Below are 22,636 nucleotides of genomic sequence, written 5' to 3' on the forward strand. Positions count from 1 at the left end.
TTGTCAAATCTTGGGTTATTAAAAATGAATTTTTTTATTCGGATACTTTTGGGCTACTTTTTAGAAAATTTTCATACACAAAAGCTATAATCATCTGGCAACGTTGTTCAGTATTCAAGACACTTCCGTAATTAGAGACTTTGTTGTGTTTTCTTATTGGTGAGCAAGTTCGGTCAAATAAATGCAATGGTAAAAAATTTTCAATAAATAATGTCAGTAAAAAGAAAAGTTGATAGTGAGTGCCAATTTTTCCAGCCAAAGTGGGAAATTTGGTATTTTTTTATTGAATGGAATGGTAAACCACTTTGTTTGATTTGCAATAAGATTATTGCCATTTGTAAAGAATTTAATGTGAAAAGACACTATGAAATGAATCATAAAGACAAGTTTGAGTTATTTACCAATGAAATTAGGTGTAGTGATCTGTCACTCAGATTAAATTGTTGTTTTTTTTTTTTTTGTTTTTTTTTCGTTGTATGTGTTTCGCATGCTCCGTTTGTGCCTGGGCACCACTTTTGTAAAAACCCGCGGGACTCTGATTGGTTTGTGACTCGTGACGTCAAAAACGAAGAAGTATAAAGGGAGGTGTTTCACTCTTTGTCTGGCGATTCGGACTAAGTTGGACACGTGGTATTAGTGAAGTGCGCGAGTGGACAAGCACGTGGTAAAAAGGTAAAAGGAGAATGGACAGTGTGGAGAGAGAACAGTGATCCAATTCCATCCGGACCTAGAATAAAGACTTCAAAGTGAACCCCAGATACATTGATCAACATTTTAGAGAAGAACTCATGTAAGAAAATTTGTTTGTGTTTTGTTCCTTTATATTTGTACAATCCCAAAAAAATTAGGTATTAGATTCGGGAGCCGATATAGACGCGTGTTAACAGTACTGAATATATATTGTCGGTGTATCAATATGCATGTAAGACTCCCGAAGTTTTGAATCATATATTTTAATAAGAACATTAAATAATAAGTGTAAAGTCCTTAAATTGGTTGGTGTTCATTGCCTATTACCCTCCACTGTAAACTGTATACTAAGGTATAGCAGTAAACTTAACATAGGAAAGGAAACTGGTATCTTTGAAACTAATGGGGCAGCAATCATTTTTTAAAAAATCAAAAACTGACAATGAAAATGCATTGAAAGCTAGTTATTCGATCGCACTAAAGATTGCAAAAACATCAAAAGCTTTTAGTGATGGTGAATTTTTAAAACAATGTATGCTAGACGTGGCTGACATTTCATTCCCATCACAGAAACAAGTCATTCAAGAAATACCCCTGACTAGAAATACAATTGCTTCCAGAGTAAATGAATTGGCAGAAAATTTGGACTTTCAACGCAAACATAAAATTAAAGAATTTATCTGGTATTCCTTAGCAGCTGATGAAAGTACAGATATCAGAGATACATCGCAGCTTACTGTATTTATTCGTGGAATTAATGAAGATTTTAACATCACAGAAGAGTTGCTGCAATGCATACCATTGAAGACTACTATCAAAGCTCAAGATATTTACTCAACAATTGAGCAATTAGTACCAAATTATGACTTGGATTAGAGTAAATTCTGCAGTATTACCACATATGGGTCATCATCCATGGTCGATAAAAATGCTGGTGTTGTCAAAAAATACGGAACAAAATTTTAAATGAAATTAAAGGTGAATGACCCAAATTTGTTGGAATTCACTGTATTGTACGTCAAGAAGTCTTAGCCTCTAAAGTGCTGAAAATGGATCATGTAATGAATCCCATAATTAAAACAGTTAATTTTATTAAAAGTAGAGGACTAAATCACCGCCAATTCACACAATTTTTAAACGATTTTGATGAAAAATGTTCATTACCAAACGCAGGATTAACAACATCGCGCCAATCTTCTAAACAAGCCGAATTCCGATCTCCGATGAACCTCGAATTAAATGAGCACTTAAGTTGCGATTTTATATAATTTGTGCCGTATTTGTGGATTATTCCTTGGATCGATATTTTAAAGGCATCCACGTTCAGAATCGTCGAAGTGGACGACTATAAGAGGTATGAAAGTACGGTGAAACTCTCTCTAAGTCGGTATAGAAACTCTAAGTTGATATAGAAACTCTCTGATGGTATAGAGCTTTGTGTAGTTTTGTCATTTGCCTATTCTTTAATAAATTGTTATTTTATATTTGTTAAAATAATGGTAGACTCCTTTACTCGATCTCGCCCTTCACCTTATCGTCGACCCCAATCACCTCTCTTTACACTCGGTTGACCTCTTATCCTGACTATAGAGGGGGGAGCCTTACGCCCCCATATTCACAAAAACATCATTCGCACTTGTTCACAGAAAGTTTGTTGTGTCGCCTCATGTAACTGCCGAATGAAAAGTCCGTTGTTCACAGCCAGTCCGTTGTTCGAGTCACGTAATGGCCAAACAGAAAGTCCGTTGTTCGTAGTGTCTGTTATTCGAGGCATACATTATACAAGGATATAATAATAATAATAATAATAATAATAATAATAATAATAATAATAACAATGCTGATGCAGGCTGGATCAAGGAGGAGAACAGAAACTTGCATAACATACCAAGTATGCCCTGTGCTGAAATAAACATACACGACATTCGCTACGCTGTTAACAGAACACACAACTGGAAGACACCTGGTGTAGACAACATTCACAATTTCTGGTATAAAAAGTTTACATCACTGCACCAGGAACTAGCTAAACATCTAACACACATCATCATCAATCCACAAGACATGCCAAAATTTCTTACTCNATTAATATCTTCAAGAAATAATTCTGATATAATCTGCTTGTCAGAAAACAAAAACACTCTATGTGTATCTTCAATACTTGATTTATTTAATAGATTTTTAATGTCATTTTGCCAATCTATATTTGTATAACTCCTTGAAATTTCAATCTATATAAAAATTTTAATATATATTTAATAATATTAAAAAATATATACATACATACATAAAATGCATATACCTGAAATAGATCATAATTTGCAATATGAGCTGCAAGTCTACTTAAACATTGTTTTCCAGAACCTCTAACACCAGTCAATAAAATATGACCATGTGGTAACAACATTATTCGAGAAATATGACACAGATGTTGAATAAAATAGCTGAAATTAAATAGTTTATTTTTTATTAGATTTTATTTGATAAAAATTTATTGAAATAATGCAATAAATATTTCCAAAATATTAAAATAATAATTATTCAAAATGAATATGCAATGTAAGATTTAGGCAGATGGGGAAGATTTTTAAAGTTTAATTTCTCCTATTTCACAATTCAAAAAAAAAATGTTATAATGTTAATAAAATGGTATATTTTATATAACTTATATTTATTAAGCATCTATTCAGTTCCTCCTTAGTCTACTGTATTGTGTTATTCTATATACATATATTGAAAAAATTAATAAGCTACATTATGAAAAGATAATGTAGTTGTTTAAAACCTCGTCCTTTTAAAAATTATGCACAAAGATCAGATGTAATGAAAACTAAACAATCTTCATTACATCAGAATTTTCATTGCACATTATATTGTTAAAAATCAGCAACAGATTAAAAAAATTTAATTTTAAAACAGAAATGCACCCAAAATTTAAATTTGTATTAAGGACTTAATGGAAAAAATATTTATTATGTCAGAAAATCTCATTTGCCAAATACTTAAATCATAAATATAACAAATAAATAATGATTCTAGAATGCCCTGTTATCTTACAATTATTATTGTTCATTTGTTATGTCTACTCAATGTTGGTTTGATGGTAGCTTATGCCTGAGTTGAAACTAATTTTTTCCATTTTTACTTTCAGAAAAGTGGCATTCTTAAATGAACTTTTTATATACAACTTTAAAGTGTATATATGGAATTTAACTTTATTCAGTTATTATTTTTATTTATTTATTTTGCTCCTTTTGAACATTTTTGATCACTTACTTTGTTGCTTGAGGCAGTCACCTCATCACCTCACCCATTAAGCTGGCCCTGTGTATACTTATTAAATTAACAAACTGAAAACACTATATAGAAAGAAGGTCTAAATAACAATGGCATAAATTTTTATTTTTGATAAACTTATGATAAAAGAAAGCTTCCTTTTAATAATACAATTAAAACATTTTGGATAAGATATTAAAATATTGTACCCAAAATTAAAGCAACAAACACAAAACTCTTGTAAAATCAACACTATAAAATGAATAGTTGAAATTTAATGCATATGTAAATCAGCAAAGTGTCATCCTATCAAGCAAGGTCATGCAAATAAGGCATAACACAACACACCTGTGAGACAAAATCTAATGTAACATGTAGTGTACAGCAAAATTGTTTCTGACAAACAAATGTCTGTGAAAAGCATAAACAATGAGGAAGTGTCCTGATATGCTTCCTTACTAGCTTATCAGAACATTTTTCAGAGAAGGCATCTGGATGATTCATTATGATGGAGGGCAGTTCATTTCTGTGTTTTTGCTACATACATTTGTGTGTTATTTTAATTTTGAACACAAGTGTATATATTTTAAGAGCTTCATTAATTATTTATATATTATGAAAAAAGATACACAAAACATTAATAGTTATTATAAAAGAATATATATTTTCTTAAAAGTGTTTTTATTGTTATTAATTATTTTATAAAATAAGATTTCAAACTTTTTCTTTTTGAAAGAAATTTATGTACAAGACAGATTTTAAGGTTGCCTCTGATGAATTTGTATATGTCAGATAGCTAAGAATTTAAATGACCCATATGGACCTATAAATCATTGGAGAAACAAATGGGATTTTATTTGTTTAAACAAAAGACAAAAGTTATGTTGCATCACAAGAGGAATGTGAATTGTTAAATCATACATGTCACTCAAACTATCAGATATTTTGTCTAATAGTGGTAATCAGCTGCAGTTGAGACAGTAAATGTAAGTTGAATGGGAGACAGAAAAAGAAGATGCAGGTAGGATAAACTTCCCTGGAAGAGGAGTAATTTCTGGATAATTTCCATTGACTTTTTTGATGACAGTTTGAAGATCCAATCAAATAGTAAGTAAATTGGGTGTGCATGAGTGAATTGAGTTAGTGAGAAGGATCTTTGAGAAAAAAATTGAGAGGCTTGAATAGCAGAAAATCATCCTGGTCAGTTCTTACTGTCTCTTATCTTTATTTCTAAGAAGTCAGTGACTAGGGAAAAAGGAAAGGGACAAGTTATCAACACGTGCAATAGAGATTGCCCATTGAAAGATACCTGCCAATACCTCAAGACTCATCTGAGTTCATCCATTCTTCTAATATTTATTCTATCAGACCCCCATACTCCCAAATCAAATCTTTTGAATGAAATAAACTTTTTACAAAATTATTGTCTTTATATTTGTATTAAACGAATTAACAATTTTTCAACTTTTATGTGGATTTCATGAAGATATTTCATAAGAATCAAAATTCTCATGTTGTCTATTAGCAATAGGTAATATGTTTATAACACATCTATTATTTGTTGATATAGATTAACAATATCAACATTTCATAATTTTTGCTTATAAGTTTTAAAATTAAATAGCATGAATTATAATATTACCTGAATAACACTATATTCATAGGATATTTAGAGATATTATTATAATCTGTAAGACATTCTTCAATAATATTTTGTAAACTGACAATATCTTTTACTTGTGAGTAGTAATTTTGTTCTGGATCACTAAAATCACAAAATATTAAATAGGAAGCATCGTTTTCTGTAACAAATCCATCTTCATTGCTATCCAGAAAGCTTAATAAGTCATGAAAATTTTCATTTAAAACACTATTGCACAAACTTTGAACACTTCCAAACAACCAAGAACAATCATCATCATCAACTAAACGATCATAAAAGACACGAAAAATCTACAAATATATAATTTAAATAATTTAATAAAATTGAAAAACTTAATAATTAATAAACAAAATATATTATAGAAAGTTTTTGAAAAATTTAAAATAGCCTACTGTTCAGTGGTGCATTTTCCATTAAGCCCACTAGGCCCAGGCCTAGAAGTGCAAGAGTTTGGGAGGGTTCAAAAATTCATAACAATGAAATAATGAAAACATAACCTTATTTAGAAATATGTCATAAAGTAAATTAAAAGATTAAGTAGAGAGAAAATAAGACACATCATTTGAGTAATATTAATACATAAATATATTTTGCATAAACAAAGTGGTAGTACAAATGATAGATTTTCAACAGGAATACCCTTTGATCCTTTTCATTCTGTTACCACTGCTGGAATGAAATGTCAGCAATGCATAGAAATCACCTGCCACCCAAAATACTATATGTAAGATCAGTACTGCGTAAGATCATTATTTGTGATATGTGCTATTGTATTTTTTATTAGGCCCACTAGACCCAGGACATCTTTACAATATAAGTCGCAAAGTTGTTAAACTTCACCAATTATACTGTAATTCATCCTGTATAACAAAAATTATCTTTAATTGTATCCAATAAATGTATTTTTCATGATTTTGATATTTAAGAATCTGTAAAAATACAATTATTGCAAAATTAAAATTATAAAATAGAATTAATCAGTATAAAAATGGCAATACTATTAGTTTCAAGGATGTGCAGTACTTGCATATTGTGGGCCTAGAGGTGCCATATTTCTAAATACACCACTGCTACTGTTACTATATTTCTTAAACAACATAAATTTAAAATTTAATTCTATTACAAAAACTATTCTTGTTAAATTTTTTGAACAATTTATTCTTTTTTATTAAAATAATCTATATTTTCATTTAAACTAATGCTACATACTTCATGTATCCATAGAATATTCATAGATTTAATATCCTTAATGGTTTCAGGTGATGATAATAGAAGTCCTTGAACAACACGTGAAAAATCTCTCAAGTTAAAAAGGTAATGAGATTTGGTTGGTATTGGTAAAAGATTTTTCGTTGATTCCTTATAAATCTGAAGAGTTGCTTTAATGATTGGAAGTACACATTCTTTGATACTTGAATCAAAATTTCTAAAAATAAAAAAGTCAAAATTGAAAACATATAATGCAATGAACTATCAAGAAGACAGAAATAATTATTTTTAACATTAATTCTTTTAAAAAAATAATAATTGTATATTAACATATTATTTTCATTACAAAGTATGAGGTATATAGTTTAAAACAAGCCAAGTTATATTAATTTTCCAATGTAGCCAAACTTTAATTTAACATGAAAAATCTTTCAAAATCCAGATAAATTTGTGTTCAGATGTTCAGATTGTTAAATAAATCATAAAAATTTCAATTTCATTTGAACCAGTGCTATTTTGATTAAAGTGATTTTTTTGTAGGAGTTGGACATTTTTCAAATAAAATATGGTCTTTGCCAGTTTTTGAACTTTACATTTTGAACTTGGCTACTTTTGACTGTTATTTTAGTGGACTTGTCCAATTCCAAAGTTTCACAGTACTTAAATGTGACAAAAAAATTATTAAAATTGCATAATTCAAGCATCTACATATTAATTAAATGGGAAAAATGAAAAGGTGTGAAAGATATATGATATAGAAAGAAATAGAAGAATTTTAGAATTTTTTACAGATTTGTATTATTTTATGGTGTATAAAGACTCCCCAATTAGATTAGAATTACATGGTAATGTAGTATCAGTGTGGTTGATGATGGAGATCTGCTTCCAGATCATTTCTTTTAAATTTGTAAATTTCTTGAATTAAATGTAAATAGACATATTACATGATACCCAAAACAAGTCATATAACAGAAACTTTATCATAGATTTGTATATACTGTCTTATGAAATAAGCAGGGAGTCAGGGGTTAATCCCTTCTGACCACTTAATCTGCACAGATTGGTAAAACCTGATATCAGATTGTTGGATGGCTTAGGAGGGCAAATTGAGTGGGGAGTGCTCCAGTAAGTCGGCAGGTACAACGATAGACAGGTGAAACTAAATAACAAAGCATTTATTGAATAACTAAGCTAGGTTACATAAGATGATAATAATATTAAGTTTAAATGCGGTTAAATAGGAATTTACTATACAAAGGCCACTCTTAACAGCTCTAACAACTATTTCTGAGAGAGAGTTCACAAAGCTCTAAAATATAAATACCTCTATGAGGATATGAATGATATGTGTGCATTGAATGGGCCGTAGGAATTGTAGTCAGCGCAGAAACTGTAGTATGGTGATGGAAGTTCAAAGTTGTGGTTGGGCATATGGCGATGTCCTTTCGGTCACTGTGTCTGGTGTATGGAGATGCACACATTCACAAGTATAACTTCCTTTGGATCGCCCCAAGCTTCCGGGAGCTTAAGCTTTTATACTATCTTCACTGGAAAGAAGTCACATGATCAACTTCTGTTGACACTAATGGTGCATTCTGATCAAGTGTCAACTTTCCCACCTAATTGTGAAAACAAACGATGACCTCCGACATAATTCTCATCAAGAGTGGGTTTTTTCCATCGGAGTTGTTTACAATTTTCTTTCTTGACAACTATGTAAAAATCATGGATCTCACAGTCTCCTTCAGTAATGTTTTCTTTTTTGCTATAAAGATATTTTCCCTAACAATTGTTACAAATAATATACTAAGGAAAAAAGTTTTTGTTTCTTCAAAACACTTGAAGCATTATTAATTTTCATAGGAAAGTAAGTGTTTTTGATTAAAGGCAGTTTAACTGATTAAAATATTAATTAATTACAAAATTTAAGGAATAAGCTTTTAAAATATAATTGTTAAAAAGTAAAGAAATCTTTTTAGAAGGATAACAAAAGAAAAACTTCAGATGGAAACAATTAAAAGCCAAATATCAGAAATCTCTCCTTACTGTTTGCTTTTTGAGGAAGACATATCACAGGTCTTATCTAACTAAAAGTATTTTGTGTGGTTAAAAAGTGAACAAAATTATTTTTGTGGTGACAATGACCATATTTATACAATTTTGTATTAAAAGATGGGGTCTGATAGATCCAGATGACTTCTGGATGAATGCAGTAGAAACACAACAACTCTCAGAGTGTTAAGTATATAATAGATTCAATCTACTTTTACACAAAATATTCTAATCAAATAGTATATAATAACAAAAATTGTAATTCCGATTTTAATTAATTTTCTAATATAATTATATTTTGTAAATTAGAAAATCCTTAATTCAATTACAAGAAAAATCAAACGTTTTATTTTGGTTTAATTATTCACATGTTGCATTGAAAATAAAACATGTTTTGTTTGAATAACAAATATCATATGTTTTTATCTTTATCAAAACTTATGAATAGTTTATAAGAATTTATGATAATTTTTGTGTATTCTTAAATAAGAAAACTGTAAACATACAAAAAACTTTTATTAAAATATATTACATGTAAAACAATTTTTACACCTGTAATATATATATATGTTATACAATTATTCATGCAGAAGGATAGATGTATATTCAAAGATTAACATAATGAATTAAAGTAAAAAGTAAATACTTACTTTATTTTCAAATGCCAATCAAAAATACTAGTAAATATTGTCATCATCACTTCATCACTAAATTCATTTATTGTAATCGTATTAAAATGGCGTAAGAATCGTGGTGTTATATCATTACGTCCTCCTCCTCAAATTTTATATTTATGGAAAAAATAAAATGTTATAAATATTAATTCACTATTCAATACCAATTTTTTACAATTATCTTAAATTATTAAATTGATATAATGATTATTTTACCTGGAGGACCCATTGTAGCAACTATTTGTATGTCAACTAAATGTAGAATTGACAATTCTTTAAGGTCATACCACATTCCATGATCAATCCACTGATGAAGAATTTCAATACATGGCTGTGCCCCAAACTGTTCTTGCACAGGCATATTTAAATCATTTATAAAGACAACCTCATAAAATATAATAATTATAAAGTATTTTTTAATTAAAAATAACTCTTATTATATAAAATTCAAAAAGTAGATTTAATTTTTGGATTTTAATAAATTTTAAATAATGCTAAGTACAGTGGGTGATCAGTTAACGAACAGATCGAATAATGAACAAATCGGATAACGAACACTTTCGCGAAAGATTTTTATGTTCGGACAACGAACATATGATCGGATAATGAACACCCCACAGAACAAACACAAGAAGAAGCGACATAAAATAATGAATACGATTGGTCTTCTCTTCTCTTCGGGCAACAATTCGAAACTTTTTGGAATGTGGAAGACATCGACATTGACACTCAAGCCGGTATATACCGATTGAATAGTATTCCTCCAAACTTTGAAACTCTCTCTTGTAATTCCAGTCTTTTATTTTTCTGACAAAACAATTCTTTTATGTATTGGCGAGACTGTCAGGTAGGGTAGGAAACTCGTTAAGTTTTGCGTTTTCTTTTCGAAAGGTGAGAGTATAATAGCAAAGGTAAAGAGGTAGTGGGCAGAAGATGCCTAATGTTGCTGGTCAGTATGGCGTGAAAAGGTCTACAGTAGGCTGCAGTTCAATCTTATTTAAGAAAAATACTGTATAATCAAGAAGACTCAAGCAGCTAAAGGAGCAACAAAACTCATATTTGAGAAATAAAGAACATCAAAGAGTTCATAACGGAACCTGAAACGGATCTGACAACAGAAGAACGCCAAGAAACTCGGCGAGATATGTTTTCTTCTGAAAAAGACAATTAATGCCGATATCTGTTATTAAAGATCTTTTGAAGAAGTGGGAGAATATCAGAACAATGGTCTTAGACTGGCATCCAAACTAGGTTGAGGCTTGAGGATTTCTACAATTGCAATGCTATTAATTACTTACGAAAAATCCTGAAGAAGAGAGAAAAGCAATCTTTAACCCTTTCAAACGATAAAAAACATGACTAATAAAAACGCAAGACTGTGTATGTATGTATTTTTACTATTACATATAAATAAACATAGTAAGAAAGTATATATGGGGTCTCCAGAATGAATTAATTAAATTCCCATTAAAACCTATGGTAAATTGATAATCGGTTAACGAACAATTCGGATATCGAACAAAGTCTTGGAACGGATTATGTTCATTAACCAATCACCCACTGTATATGCAAACTACAAAACTCCAAATAAATATAATGAGCAATAGTTATAATACTAATCATAATGTAGTGTTAGGCACTTGTTTTATATTGTATTTTTTTTTTATTGTTGATGTATTGTTATTATTTGTCGGGTTTTACCATTTTTGTAACATGTTGTCAGTTTCCCTTCCGGTCGCACGCCACCTTTTGGCAGAGGTCAATGGGCTTCTGATTGGTTGTTGAGATGGCCATGTCATAACGGAAATGGACGGAAAAATCAAACTTAGGAGGATATAAAAGGAGTGATCCCACAACATTTTTATCTTTTTTTCCTTGGAACCTTCGTGAACTGTCCTCTATGAGAGAAAGTGGAAGAAGACAAAGGATGAGGAAGGAAGGTAAGGGGTCACCACGTGCTAACAATAGACTGTCGAGATTTAATCGTGTTGGAAGAAGAAAGAAATCGAATTCCATCGAGCATTGAAGATACAAGAGACATGAATTCGAAGTGTAGATGAAGGAACGTTGATTGTTATCAACTGTGTAATAGATTGTAAAATTTTTATTATCTGTACTTCTGAACAATGACCACGTGTACGTGAGCATAATCTAACATAAAATCGAGTGTTTTTATATTGAGGTGTGTTTTGTGTGAGGTCCTCATTTGCTTTCTCTTACCCTACTTTAAGACCTGATGTATTTCGGTGCCCATGAAGGTCTACAATAATAACTGTTTCTTTCCTGTGTTTTGTGCTACTGCACTTTTACTAAAGATGGACTTATCATATTGCATTAGCCACAGAACAGAATGGCCTTGAGACACACAATTTCCTTCTATGTATTTATTTTTTATATGCATTTCGAACTCTTCAGTCTTAATACATGGATCCCTTTATAGGATTTTTAAGCATATGCATATACATTATTAATTTTATAATAAAATCTGCTCAAACATACATATACATATGTGACAAAAATCCACCAAATGAGTACATTTTAGCCTGGACACATAAACTTGAAAAGAAAATCTGTACTATTTGATACAAAATTCTGGAGATCAATAAAATGATATTTCAGCATTCCATTTTAAACTACTGGAAATTTACAAGCTATATCTCACACATCTGCATTTTCTTTGCCTTTGGGTGTGCTTCCCTTTGACTCACAAATGTATGTTAGTTTATTTATTTTTTCTCTCCCTATTGGTTAGAAAGCCTTCCAAAGATTCATGTATTTGTAAACCTGTATTATCGTTTATTCGTTTATTATTATTATTTACTTTTATAATTTCTAAATGTTCAAATAATTTTCATTTAAACATATTTTTTTGCTTTTTGAACTTTAGTAATTTTTTTTATTACTTTGCATCCATTTTGGTTACAATGTTTAGCATCTATAATATAAAATTCAAAATACCTTGATAACAACCTAATTCCAAAAAACATTACTGGACAAAAAGCACTAGAAATAACTGAGTTTATATTTTTTAATATATTTTATGAATTAAAAAATTATTATTTCAGATTATTACTCAGAAAGTGACTTTCAGTTTTATTCAAATATTTATATCTTTCATCAATAAAAAAAAAGTAATACATATTAAGAAATCAATAAATATGTTATTATAATTATATAATCAACATGCTATACTCTAGTAAATGAGCATAGTAAAAGTGATTTTAACAAGAATTTTAGAAAATTTTATACCATTGAAATCAATGGTACAAAATTAAGTTATGAGTAATTATTTATTGTGACCTCATTACAATGCCAGGCTGCAGTTTTTCATGACAGTGCTCTCAATTTTAGTAGTGTCTTGTTCCTGTACACCATACTTTTCTTGTTAACAATGGAGTCATGCTGGTCATTTATCTAATTTCATTTGAGAGAGAATTTTTGAAGTGAAATAATGTGACTTTTAGTACAAACTAAAAGTTTGTATATAGTTAATAGCTTAGGGGTCTCCTGCCCCTAAGCTATCTATATCTGATTTCAACTTTCATCTATCTAACTCCATTCTTGAGATTAAGGAAGGATAGACAGACAGATGACGCCAGTGGGAATTTATAGATGTACAAATTTTGAAAATTTCAGCCAATAAAATAAAGTTATTTATCATAATTTAATACTGAAATTTATTTATTTGACTTTGACTTACTAATTTGTTTCCAGGTAGTGGACCATAAATTCCTTTTCTTCTTCTTTCTAATTTTTCAAGAATAACATTTTGTGTTTGATTAGCAGATGTTTGAGCAGAAAAAGTCATTATAAGTGGCTTATAAATTTTGCTGTCAATTTGGTGTAACAAAAAATTCTTAAAAAATAAAAAGTAACATTCAGATAAAAAAATATTTTTTCATAATTTAAGTATAATTACATATTATCAAATATTAATTTTAAAAATTTAATATTAAATACTGTTTTATGAATTTCTAAGATTTTAAATCAAAAAATATTTTTAAACTTATGTATTATAATAAATTAAAGTATCAGTAAATTTTTGTCTGATGGAGAATTATTTTTCAATAAAAGTGAAGATGAAATCTGTCCAAAAGGGATCACCATTTTATTTTTTATGTTCCAAGACAATACACTTTTTCGATGACTGACCTTTCTTTGTAGGCTACTTGTCGCCGGTAGTATAAAATAGTCCTTTTAAAACACATAATACTTCCAATTAAAATTATAAAATAATTTCTAAAAAAGGAACTGATGATAACAGATGTCTTGCTTACGTCCATCCATACTTTCTCTGGGGGTGTAACTGCTTTTATCTACTGGAAACTGGCAATGGAAAATGTAAATTTGAAAAAGTTGCCCCTTGTCTTGGAACATAAAAAATAAAATGGTGATCCCTTTTGAGCAGATTTCATCTTCATTTTTATTGGAAATTAAAGTATATTAACACTGTATTTATAAGGTAAGATTGACATACAGTACATAATTCATGTTTTTATTAAATTATTACAATGTAACTAAATTCTTAATGTAAAAATGAAGTGCAACGTCTCCCAAAAGTTTGAAACAAAGAGTTTTGAAGATTTTATTATTTTCCAAGTAAAAAATAATTTCTAATCTGTCTTTTAAAATACTAATTATAAAATTCATTTAATTAAATAAAAGCAAAACATGTTTTTAAAGAATATTTCATTTCTGTAATAATTTAATTATTATTTACTGTCATAAAATTATTGATTTTAATACTGTTATTTAGATAAACATCATTTAGTTTAATAGGAAAACAACTAAACTACTAATCTAAACAGAAAACAAAAAACTTTCTTCTTCAACAAAAGCATAATTAGGCTTGCCAGACATCCCAGTTTAAGGGTGATGTCCCAGCCTCCTGGCCAGTTTGTAATTTTATCTCATTTAGAGGAAAGGTACCAAAAATTTATGTAAATTAATTGGAAATATAGAAGATCAACTTTAAGAAACACCCTACGCCAAGGAAAGTTGCTGTAGCATGACTTGATCTTGACATTCAGTGCCAGCACAGTGGCTGCACTACTGTCAGTTCCTCTTTCCTATCCAATGCACCCATGCCACCTTCCATCCCTCCTGTCAAATAAGAGCAAAGACAGGATACCATGTGCCTTGAGTCAATTAATGGCTAACTATTCTTATGCATATGTATTGTTTTCTTGTCATAATTATTGAATCTTGTGCTTCATAAAATTTAAGTACAGTAATCCCCGAACTTACGCGATAGGTAGGACTGAGCGATAACCGCGTAAGTTGAATTCGCATAAGTCGGGGTATAATTTTGCAATTTGTGTAAAATTCAAGTTGGATGTATGTAAGCTAATAAATGTTCTCGTTAATCTTATCTCGTCTTTTGATTCATTCATAGTTACAAGAAATCACCACATAGAGTCTCTCAAGTCTCCGTAGATATAACAAACACAGAAATAAATTGTAACTATGTGTTGATTCCGTGCAACACGTCTGAACATGTAAGCTGAACAATAGTGTGGGAGGAGTGAATAATCAAGAGTTGAGTGGCGCTCAAACAAAAGACGAATCGACAAGATTTGAAAATTGCGTAACTCCGGGTTCACATAAGTCGGGGTAGCATAAGTCGAGGTATTACTGTATGTTGAAGATGTATATTGTAATGGGAAGGAGTTGAGGATTGTTTCCATCATCTGTTCTGGTCTGACACTGTGAAAATCTGGCAAGCCTAAGCATAGGCAAGTTTTAGTATTTGACCACTGAGTTTAACTACGCCTTGCAACAAATTCTCAAACTTTCAGTTACACTAAAATCATATAATAAATGCAATGTCATTTAATATGTTAATAATGTATATAAAATATAATAAAAGTTTATTTTAGATATTTATTGTTTAGAAAAGTTAAATAAAATGAAGCTTGCAATGTCATAACATTGTAAATGCTAATTTTCTCTAAATGTGTGTTATTGAATTGAATTATAAATGCAATGGTTTCTGCTGCAAAAAATATTGTGGTTATATTAGCACTGCAAGTGACTGTATTTTGATGTTTAATTATGTGAAGCCATTATAGGTTAATTTTTCTCACAGTAATGTTCCAAGTTAGGTGACGAAAGACTTTATTGAAGTCTTTCGTCACCTAAGCAAGTTTCAAAAAATACTTTTACAACAAATGCATTTCAGGCTAATGTAGTGTTTTAGCTCCCTTCAGTGATGTATGAGAATACAGAAACAATTTAAAACTTTGGTATACACTTTCCAATTAAAACTTGTAGTATCACAGTAGTATTACACTTGCAGTATTACAGCAGAACATCATTAGGACATCGTACTTATTACATAGTACTTACAAGATATATACAGTAGAGCATCGATTATCCGACCCCTGATTAACCGTCACCTTGGTTAACCAACCACGTTCTAGTCAGCAAATTCAAATGTCTGCTAGTGATGTGACGCTACAATATTTGGCTATGTCTTGGCTACTTTAATATTATTTTTACGTGTTTTAGCTGGCAACACTGGATCGACCATGAAAGGGAACCATTATTTAAACGAGGCTTAATTTTCTAATTTTTAACTATACAATAGCGATGATTATTATTTTTTTAAAAAATTTGATAGGCTTAACATGGAGGAAAATTCAATGCGAAGTAGGTTAATAGCAATATACTAATATACTAATTACATGGGATATAATAATATACTACACTAATAATGGTTATCCAACTTTTCAATTATCCGACCAACCCCAGTCCCCAATTGAGTCGGGTGGTTTACGCGAAATTTGCTTAAGATCCGCGATTCCGAGAACGTAACCTGTCAAAGAGTCAATAGAGTTAACAACTCCGTAACACACGAACTAATTGAAAGTATACCGCTGGACGTGTTCTGTCTAAAGGAACCCGTGTGGCCATTATGGCAAATAATCGTTCTTACAGTTTCGGTAGTGTTGTTATTGACGTCATCAGTTCTCGTAGTTGTCTGTTACCATTACAGACTCGCTATATTGGCCTTTCTGTACAGTCGAGGCGTGTACNCACAAGTCGTAACATTGCCACATTTATTAACTGGAACAAGAAAGACGTCAGTCCAACCTTCTGCATAGACGGTATAAAAGGTAGGATGATCAGTAGTGTTTGCTGAGTATAGGTTATATCTGTCCATTAAATCACTTAACAGGCGTCCTCTATGGTCTTCTTTATAATGATACCAAATTGGAGATTTCGCATTTGCGTCTCCCACCAGAATGAAGTTGTCGCTGTTAAGGCTTTTGATTATATCTTGTAGTTCTTCAATACAATTATCATCATCATCATCAGGGGGAAAATATATACTAAGAATATAAAGTTGTGGCTGTTGTTGGATGGCAATAGTAGTTATTCTCTGTGTAGTTAAATCTGGAATTAAAGCAGCATCTAGGTTGTTGTCTCTCACTATTATACCACTTTTCGGTTTTTCTCCGTTTCTTGTAGTTAATACTCTCCATCCTCCGAAGCTTACTATTTTATTGTTCAAAGTATAAGGTTCTTGTATTATTAATAGGTTTACATCTAAGTCATTGGCCGTCTTTATTGCGAGTGAGCTTGCCGCTTTACTGTGTTGCATATTTATCTGTAAAATACGCAGATGTGAAGAGTTTACATCGTAGTTACTATTGATTGACAGAGTTGAATTATCAGAAGCATTGTCGTTACTATTTTGTTTATTTCTTTGCATAGTAGTGCCTTTGGGTAACCGAGTGATTATTTGTTTGTTTCTATATTCCATAGTCAATTCTTTTTATGATCTGTGTTTTCAGTTTTATTAGCACTGGGCATTCAGCACTGAATGCGTTGTGATTCGTCGGTAGTTTCTTTTCCGGCGGGAGGTTCCTGTTAGTTAATTTGCAATTATGACAAGATGGGATGGTGTTTGTTAATTGACATTCTTTGAAGCGATGACCTCTTGAGCAGTGACTACACCTCTGCTGCTCGGTACAATCACGTGCCATATGTCCGAAACCACAACATCTGTAGCAGCGTCTCACTGGTACAAAGTCATCCACTCTTATTGTGGTCCAAGCCATCGATATTGTCTTGTGAGCTATCAGTATATTTCTTATGCTCGGAGTTACAGAGATTACAACGTGATGACAGTTCTCCTTTGTTTTCTTTCCTTTGATAACTGTGTTAATGGTACATTTTTCTTCTATGTTATCTTTTTCCAGACCCCTCCAAATGTCATTTTGTCTGGTCATTACTTCTATTATCTCCTCTTCAGGGATACACTGTGGGACGTTTAGTAATATTACCCTTGGTCGTTTGCCTCCCGATGTTCTACATTTAATCTTGTCTTTTATTTCTTGAATCTTTCCTATTTCCTCTTTTAGTTTCTTCCCATCTTCTTCACTCCCGACCCTTATGCACACACCATTGTCTCTTATTAATTTAACTTCTTTGATTTTAACCCTTATTTTGTGTGGCTGAATTTTATCAAAAATCTGCTCTGTGATCTCTTTTATGTCTGTTCGCGCACCTTCTTCTTCATCACTTGGGTACACCAGTACAGCGCTATTGCCTCCTTGTTCACCATTGTTATTAATGGTTTTCGTCGTATTGCTTGGTTTCAAGTTGGATTTTGTTACTTCAGCGTAAGTAAGGTGCCCAGCAAATTGGTTGGGTTGAGAGTTCTTGATCTTTATTTCATTCATTGTTTCTAATAAGTTAGGAAGTATATTGTTTTGTTCCTCTCTTTCTACACGATATGCTGATACAATTCCGTACATTTGATGCACCGACGCAAAAAGCTGCGTCACCTTGTCCTTAATTTCTTTACGTTCTCTTGTTTTAATGTTTCTATGACACGATTCAGGTAAGAGATCTAGAATACGTCTCATTTGAGTTCTTGCATCTTTAAGGATTTTACTCTCAATTGTACAGGGCGATGTATCATTACCTAAGGTTTCATCGGAAATCCTCGGTTGTGTGCCCTTTGCCATTAAATTTCTTAATACCCTTGTTTCTCCCATGGTGGTATCCATAATAAACCCAATAAGGTAATCAAAATACACACCCAACGTCAATGAATACCGAGTCAATAAAACAATAATTATAACTATGGAAATACTTAAACTAGACCTCAAATACTCCTCGAAAGCGAAATACAATACTAACCTTAAGAAGAAGTTTTACCAACAAAACCCACAAAATAAACGTATGTTAAATTAATTTAATTACAGTATATCCTAAAAACAGTCACCCCTACTCTGAGGTGAATGAAATAGTGTCCGTCTAAAAAAAAATAAATTTAAAACGACCGTTGAGAATAAACAACCAAAACAGAAGCGACCGTTAAAATCCGTTGACAGTTAAACCGTTATGTTTAAATTTATCCGTAGCTAACAATTATAAAAATTTAAACCGGAATATCTCCCCAAAAAATAAACCCAGCAACCCCAAATTTATACCAGATATAGATAATAGTAAGCTAAATAAAACCCCTAATTTCCGTCCCCCTCTGACTTATACCCCACCCGTTAGATCTATCCGAAAAACGCGAATTTCAAGTCCCCCTAGCTCCTCCCCTAATTGTCCTAGCCGAAATTTTAAATGGTATACGAACCACCTCTGTTAGCTCTTTCGAACGATGTGTCTGATGTAAGTGTGTATCCAAAATTCCCTCCAAAATTGCGATTCAAATAGAGAGCACAAAATGACACAGCCTATTCTGACCAAGTTTTTTCCAATCTTTTTTCAGGGTCTAATTTGATTATATAGAATATTCAGGTCAATAGTCAGTTTGTATTAATAATTTTAAAATTGAATAAAATTTTGATAATTATTTAATAATTTATACCAGTGGTGCCCAAACTATAGTCACTGGGCCAAATCTGGCTATGGCACACATTAATCTGACCTGCAAACATATTTCATACATCACTTATAAAATAATACAAATATGCCTACTTTTTGTATTTATAGAATACACAAATATTTATGGCCACTTATGTATTACTTATGTACAATTTGACTTGTCAATTTAAAAGTTTGACAGGCCAAATCACTAATTTATGCCATTGATAATAATAAATAATCATCTACAAAACTTTCATTTATATATCTAGATTCATTATAGAGTTTCATTTATACATTGTTTCCTTTCTGATAAAGATAACAGATATAATATTCTTATCAAAAATGTACTCAGATTTTCTAAAACATGTTTGTTCCATTCTTGCATCATTTTCTTCAGATATTTAGAATCAAATAATACAAAATTTGGCCAACCAAATATATTAAATGGCTTGTTAATGTGCCCTTCCTATATACGATGTTTCCTATTTTTTTCCTCTTCCTTTTCCTTCGTTTGAGATTACTCTGGCTAGAATGGATGGTGTTTGCCTGGATGCACTTTCATAATGACAGCATAAAGGGCAGAGTACAACTGATTGGTAATGGATAATTTTTAAGAAAAAACAAATGAACAAACGACTTTTCCATTTTCTGCAGAACAATCATTGTAAGAAGAAGGACAAAAGCAATTTGGTAAAAAAAAATGTTAGAAAGATGGAGAAACATTTTGAAAGGAGTTTTATGTTAATATATATATCCTGTATTTCAACATAAAACAGAACATACAATTTGCAGCAAGAAATCAGTGTATCCAGTGCAAATAGTCAACCAATACAATAAATTTTCTTTCTTTTTGTCTATCTTTACAAGTACTATCCTATATACTTTAACTAAATAATCCTTTATTTACAAGTATTTCATTCAACAAGTAAAATATCCAAAGGTTAAAACGTACAATTTATTCAATTGTTTCTTCTACATATGCATTTCAGGTATAGCACTGAAAAGGGGCTGAGAGTTCATGTCAACCCGAAGTGCGTATGTAAAAGAATTGAATAAATTGTACATTTTAACTTTTGGATATATTACTTGCCAAACAAAATACTATACCTATAAATATAGGATTATTTAGTTAAAATGTATAAGAATACAGCAAACCTATAATTAAGAAAAATAAGAAAAGTACTATCCTATTTATTTAGACCTCATTCATAAATTGAATAGAAAGCTGCAGTTCAAGGCCAAAATTGTCAGGTTACTCATTTTGTGTGAAAAATTGAATAATTTCATTATTGTAGAATCAACCTGTGTAAAGAATGTAATTTAAAATATAACATTTCTTTTGCTATTTTCATTTTATAATTAATCTGAGTTATGGACAATATAACTGTTAACTTTACAATTGTCTCTCAAGGGAAGAAAGATGTATAATAGATTATTAACTAATGAGTGTGAAATAATCACAATGTTAGAAAGTTTACAAATTTATAATATCCTTTGCAAAAACAAAAGCCCAAAAGTAAATAAGGTTTATTTAATAAAAAACATTTAATTTAAGAATATAATTACAAAATTTTAAAAATTTTGTAATTATATTCCCCTTATGTACCCTTATTGCTAACAGTAATGAACTCTATATTAATTAAACATTCATTTAAAGCTGTGATAACATAAATTTGTCAAAAATATAAATAAGAGCTTAGTTCTCAAGCTTGTGGTGCATCTTGACTTAGATTTTAATTATACTATATTTTGGGCTAGTTATTTGTCTTTTTGATCCATACACAATAGAACAAAAAAATAATAATGCTTTCCATTCCTTAATAATTAATTAACAATTTATTGTTATATGATTTTGTAATAAAAATAAATTAAACCTATATAATAAGTATAATCATGTAGAAATGATTGCAATTATTACTTACTTCAAGCCAAACAAAGAATACTTCTTGTAACATGTTTAATTTCTCATTTATTATATTTTGTAATGAGCAATCTAACAAATTCATTAAAGATTTTATACGATTTATTTCTGATGTTGGTGATAGTTCCTGAAGGAAAATGTGTAAAATATAAGAAAAAAATAAAATGTAATAATATATGATATTAACTAACAAATTAAAATTATGCATTTATGTTTATATACATGGGGTGTCTGCAGAAATTTTCAAGGAGATAAAGCTTGGACACAAATAATTAGATCAATAAATTTTTATTTAATTTTTTTTCACAAGTAAATTATAGAATCAGTATTTCATCAATACAAAAAGACAGAAAAAGCATTTCATGGTCGAGGATGTAAGGTTACACATCTCAGTCACTTTTACAATTATAATTTATGAAATTTTTTATTTGATCCTATGTATGGTTGCCAGACATCCTCTTTCCCCCCCAGACATTCCTCTTTTTGGACAGAATTCTTTTGTCTGGATTATTTTTTTATTGATGTCCTCTTTTATCTTCTTTTTTTTGTAAAATTGTTTCACCATGACACATTTTCACATCATTTTTCATTTTAATTCAAATTTCAGGAACAAAAATCCCTGTTATTTATAGATCTGATTATTTGAATGCATTTAGTGAGATGACAGTACTGAATTAAAACATGTGTGCCATTAGTCATTCGTCACACTAAAGCTTCTGCAACTAAAGTGGACTCCTTCGAAATAATTCAATTGTTTCATATGAATAGGGCTTTCAGAACCACAATTTTGGAGTGATGTTAAAAAATTTTTAGTGTATTAGAAAGAAAAGTGTGTGGGCATAGATGGTTCAACTATTATTACTAATACAACATTCCAATACAAAGAGAGTCACAAATAAACTCCATAATAAGGTTATAAGATTTACGAATACACCACTAACCAAACACCTACAACTAAAAAATGCCACAATGAAATCATCTGAGATACCAAGGCTATTTGGCTATGCTAAAACTCATAAATCAGGCAAACAAATATGGCCCATTGTGGACAAATAGAGATCCTCAACGCTACCCATCAAGAAGAGTTTAGATGAGCTCCTCAGAGACCATTTGAAAGATTATAACTACACCATTTCGAACACTTGTGAACTCATCGCTGAATTAAAAAATATTGCTCTAACAGATCAAGAGTATGTTACAGTTCTAGACTTTGAATTGATGTAGCCATCCATCAAATTGAAACTGTGCTTCTGTGCCCTTAGAGATTTCCTCTTTCAAGCTGTTCCACATAAGCCCAAACACCACAAGCATATTTTA

The 22,636-nt window shown here is 30.5% G+C and overlaps 1 protein-coding gene across 1 annotated transcript in view; it reads right to left on the reverse strand.

Moving 5' to 3' along the window:
• The window catches only part of LOC111625990 (dynein heavy chain 7, axonemal-like), a 149,670-nt gene that overhangs the window by 70,598 nt on the left and 56,436 nt on the right, over positions 1–22,636 (reverse strand). Inside the window, exons 25-31 of the mRNA XM_023369258.1 lie at positions 13,265–13,420; positions 9,781–9,952; positions 9,541–9,667; positions 6,839–7,055; positions 5,609–5,919; positions 2,993–3,134; positions 2,772–2,921 (exon numbers count right to left, since the gene is read on the reverse strand). Of these exons, the coding sequence (XP_023225026.1) occupies positions 2,772–2,921; positions 2,993–3,134; positions 5,609–5,919; positions 6,839–7,055; positions 9,541–9,667; positions 9,781–9,952; positions 13,265–13,420 (1,275 nt within the window). The remainder of the gene's footprint in view (positions 1–2,771; positions 2,922–2,992; positions 3,135–5,608; positions 5,920–6,838; positions 7,056–9,540; positions 9,668–9,780; positions 9,953–13,264; positions 13,421–22,636) is intronic.

The sequence above is a fragment of the Centruroides sculpturatus genome, unplaced genomic scaffold (assembly GCF_000671375.1).
Source record: "Centruroides sculpturatus isolate CEXI.00-Female unplaced genomic scaffold, Cexi_2.0 scaffold63, whole genome shotgun sequence".
NCBI lineage: Eukaryota > Metazoa > Arthropoda > Arachnida > Scorpiones > Buthidae > Centruroides > Centruroides sculpturatus.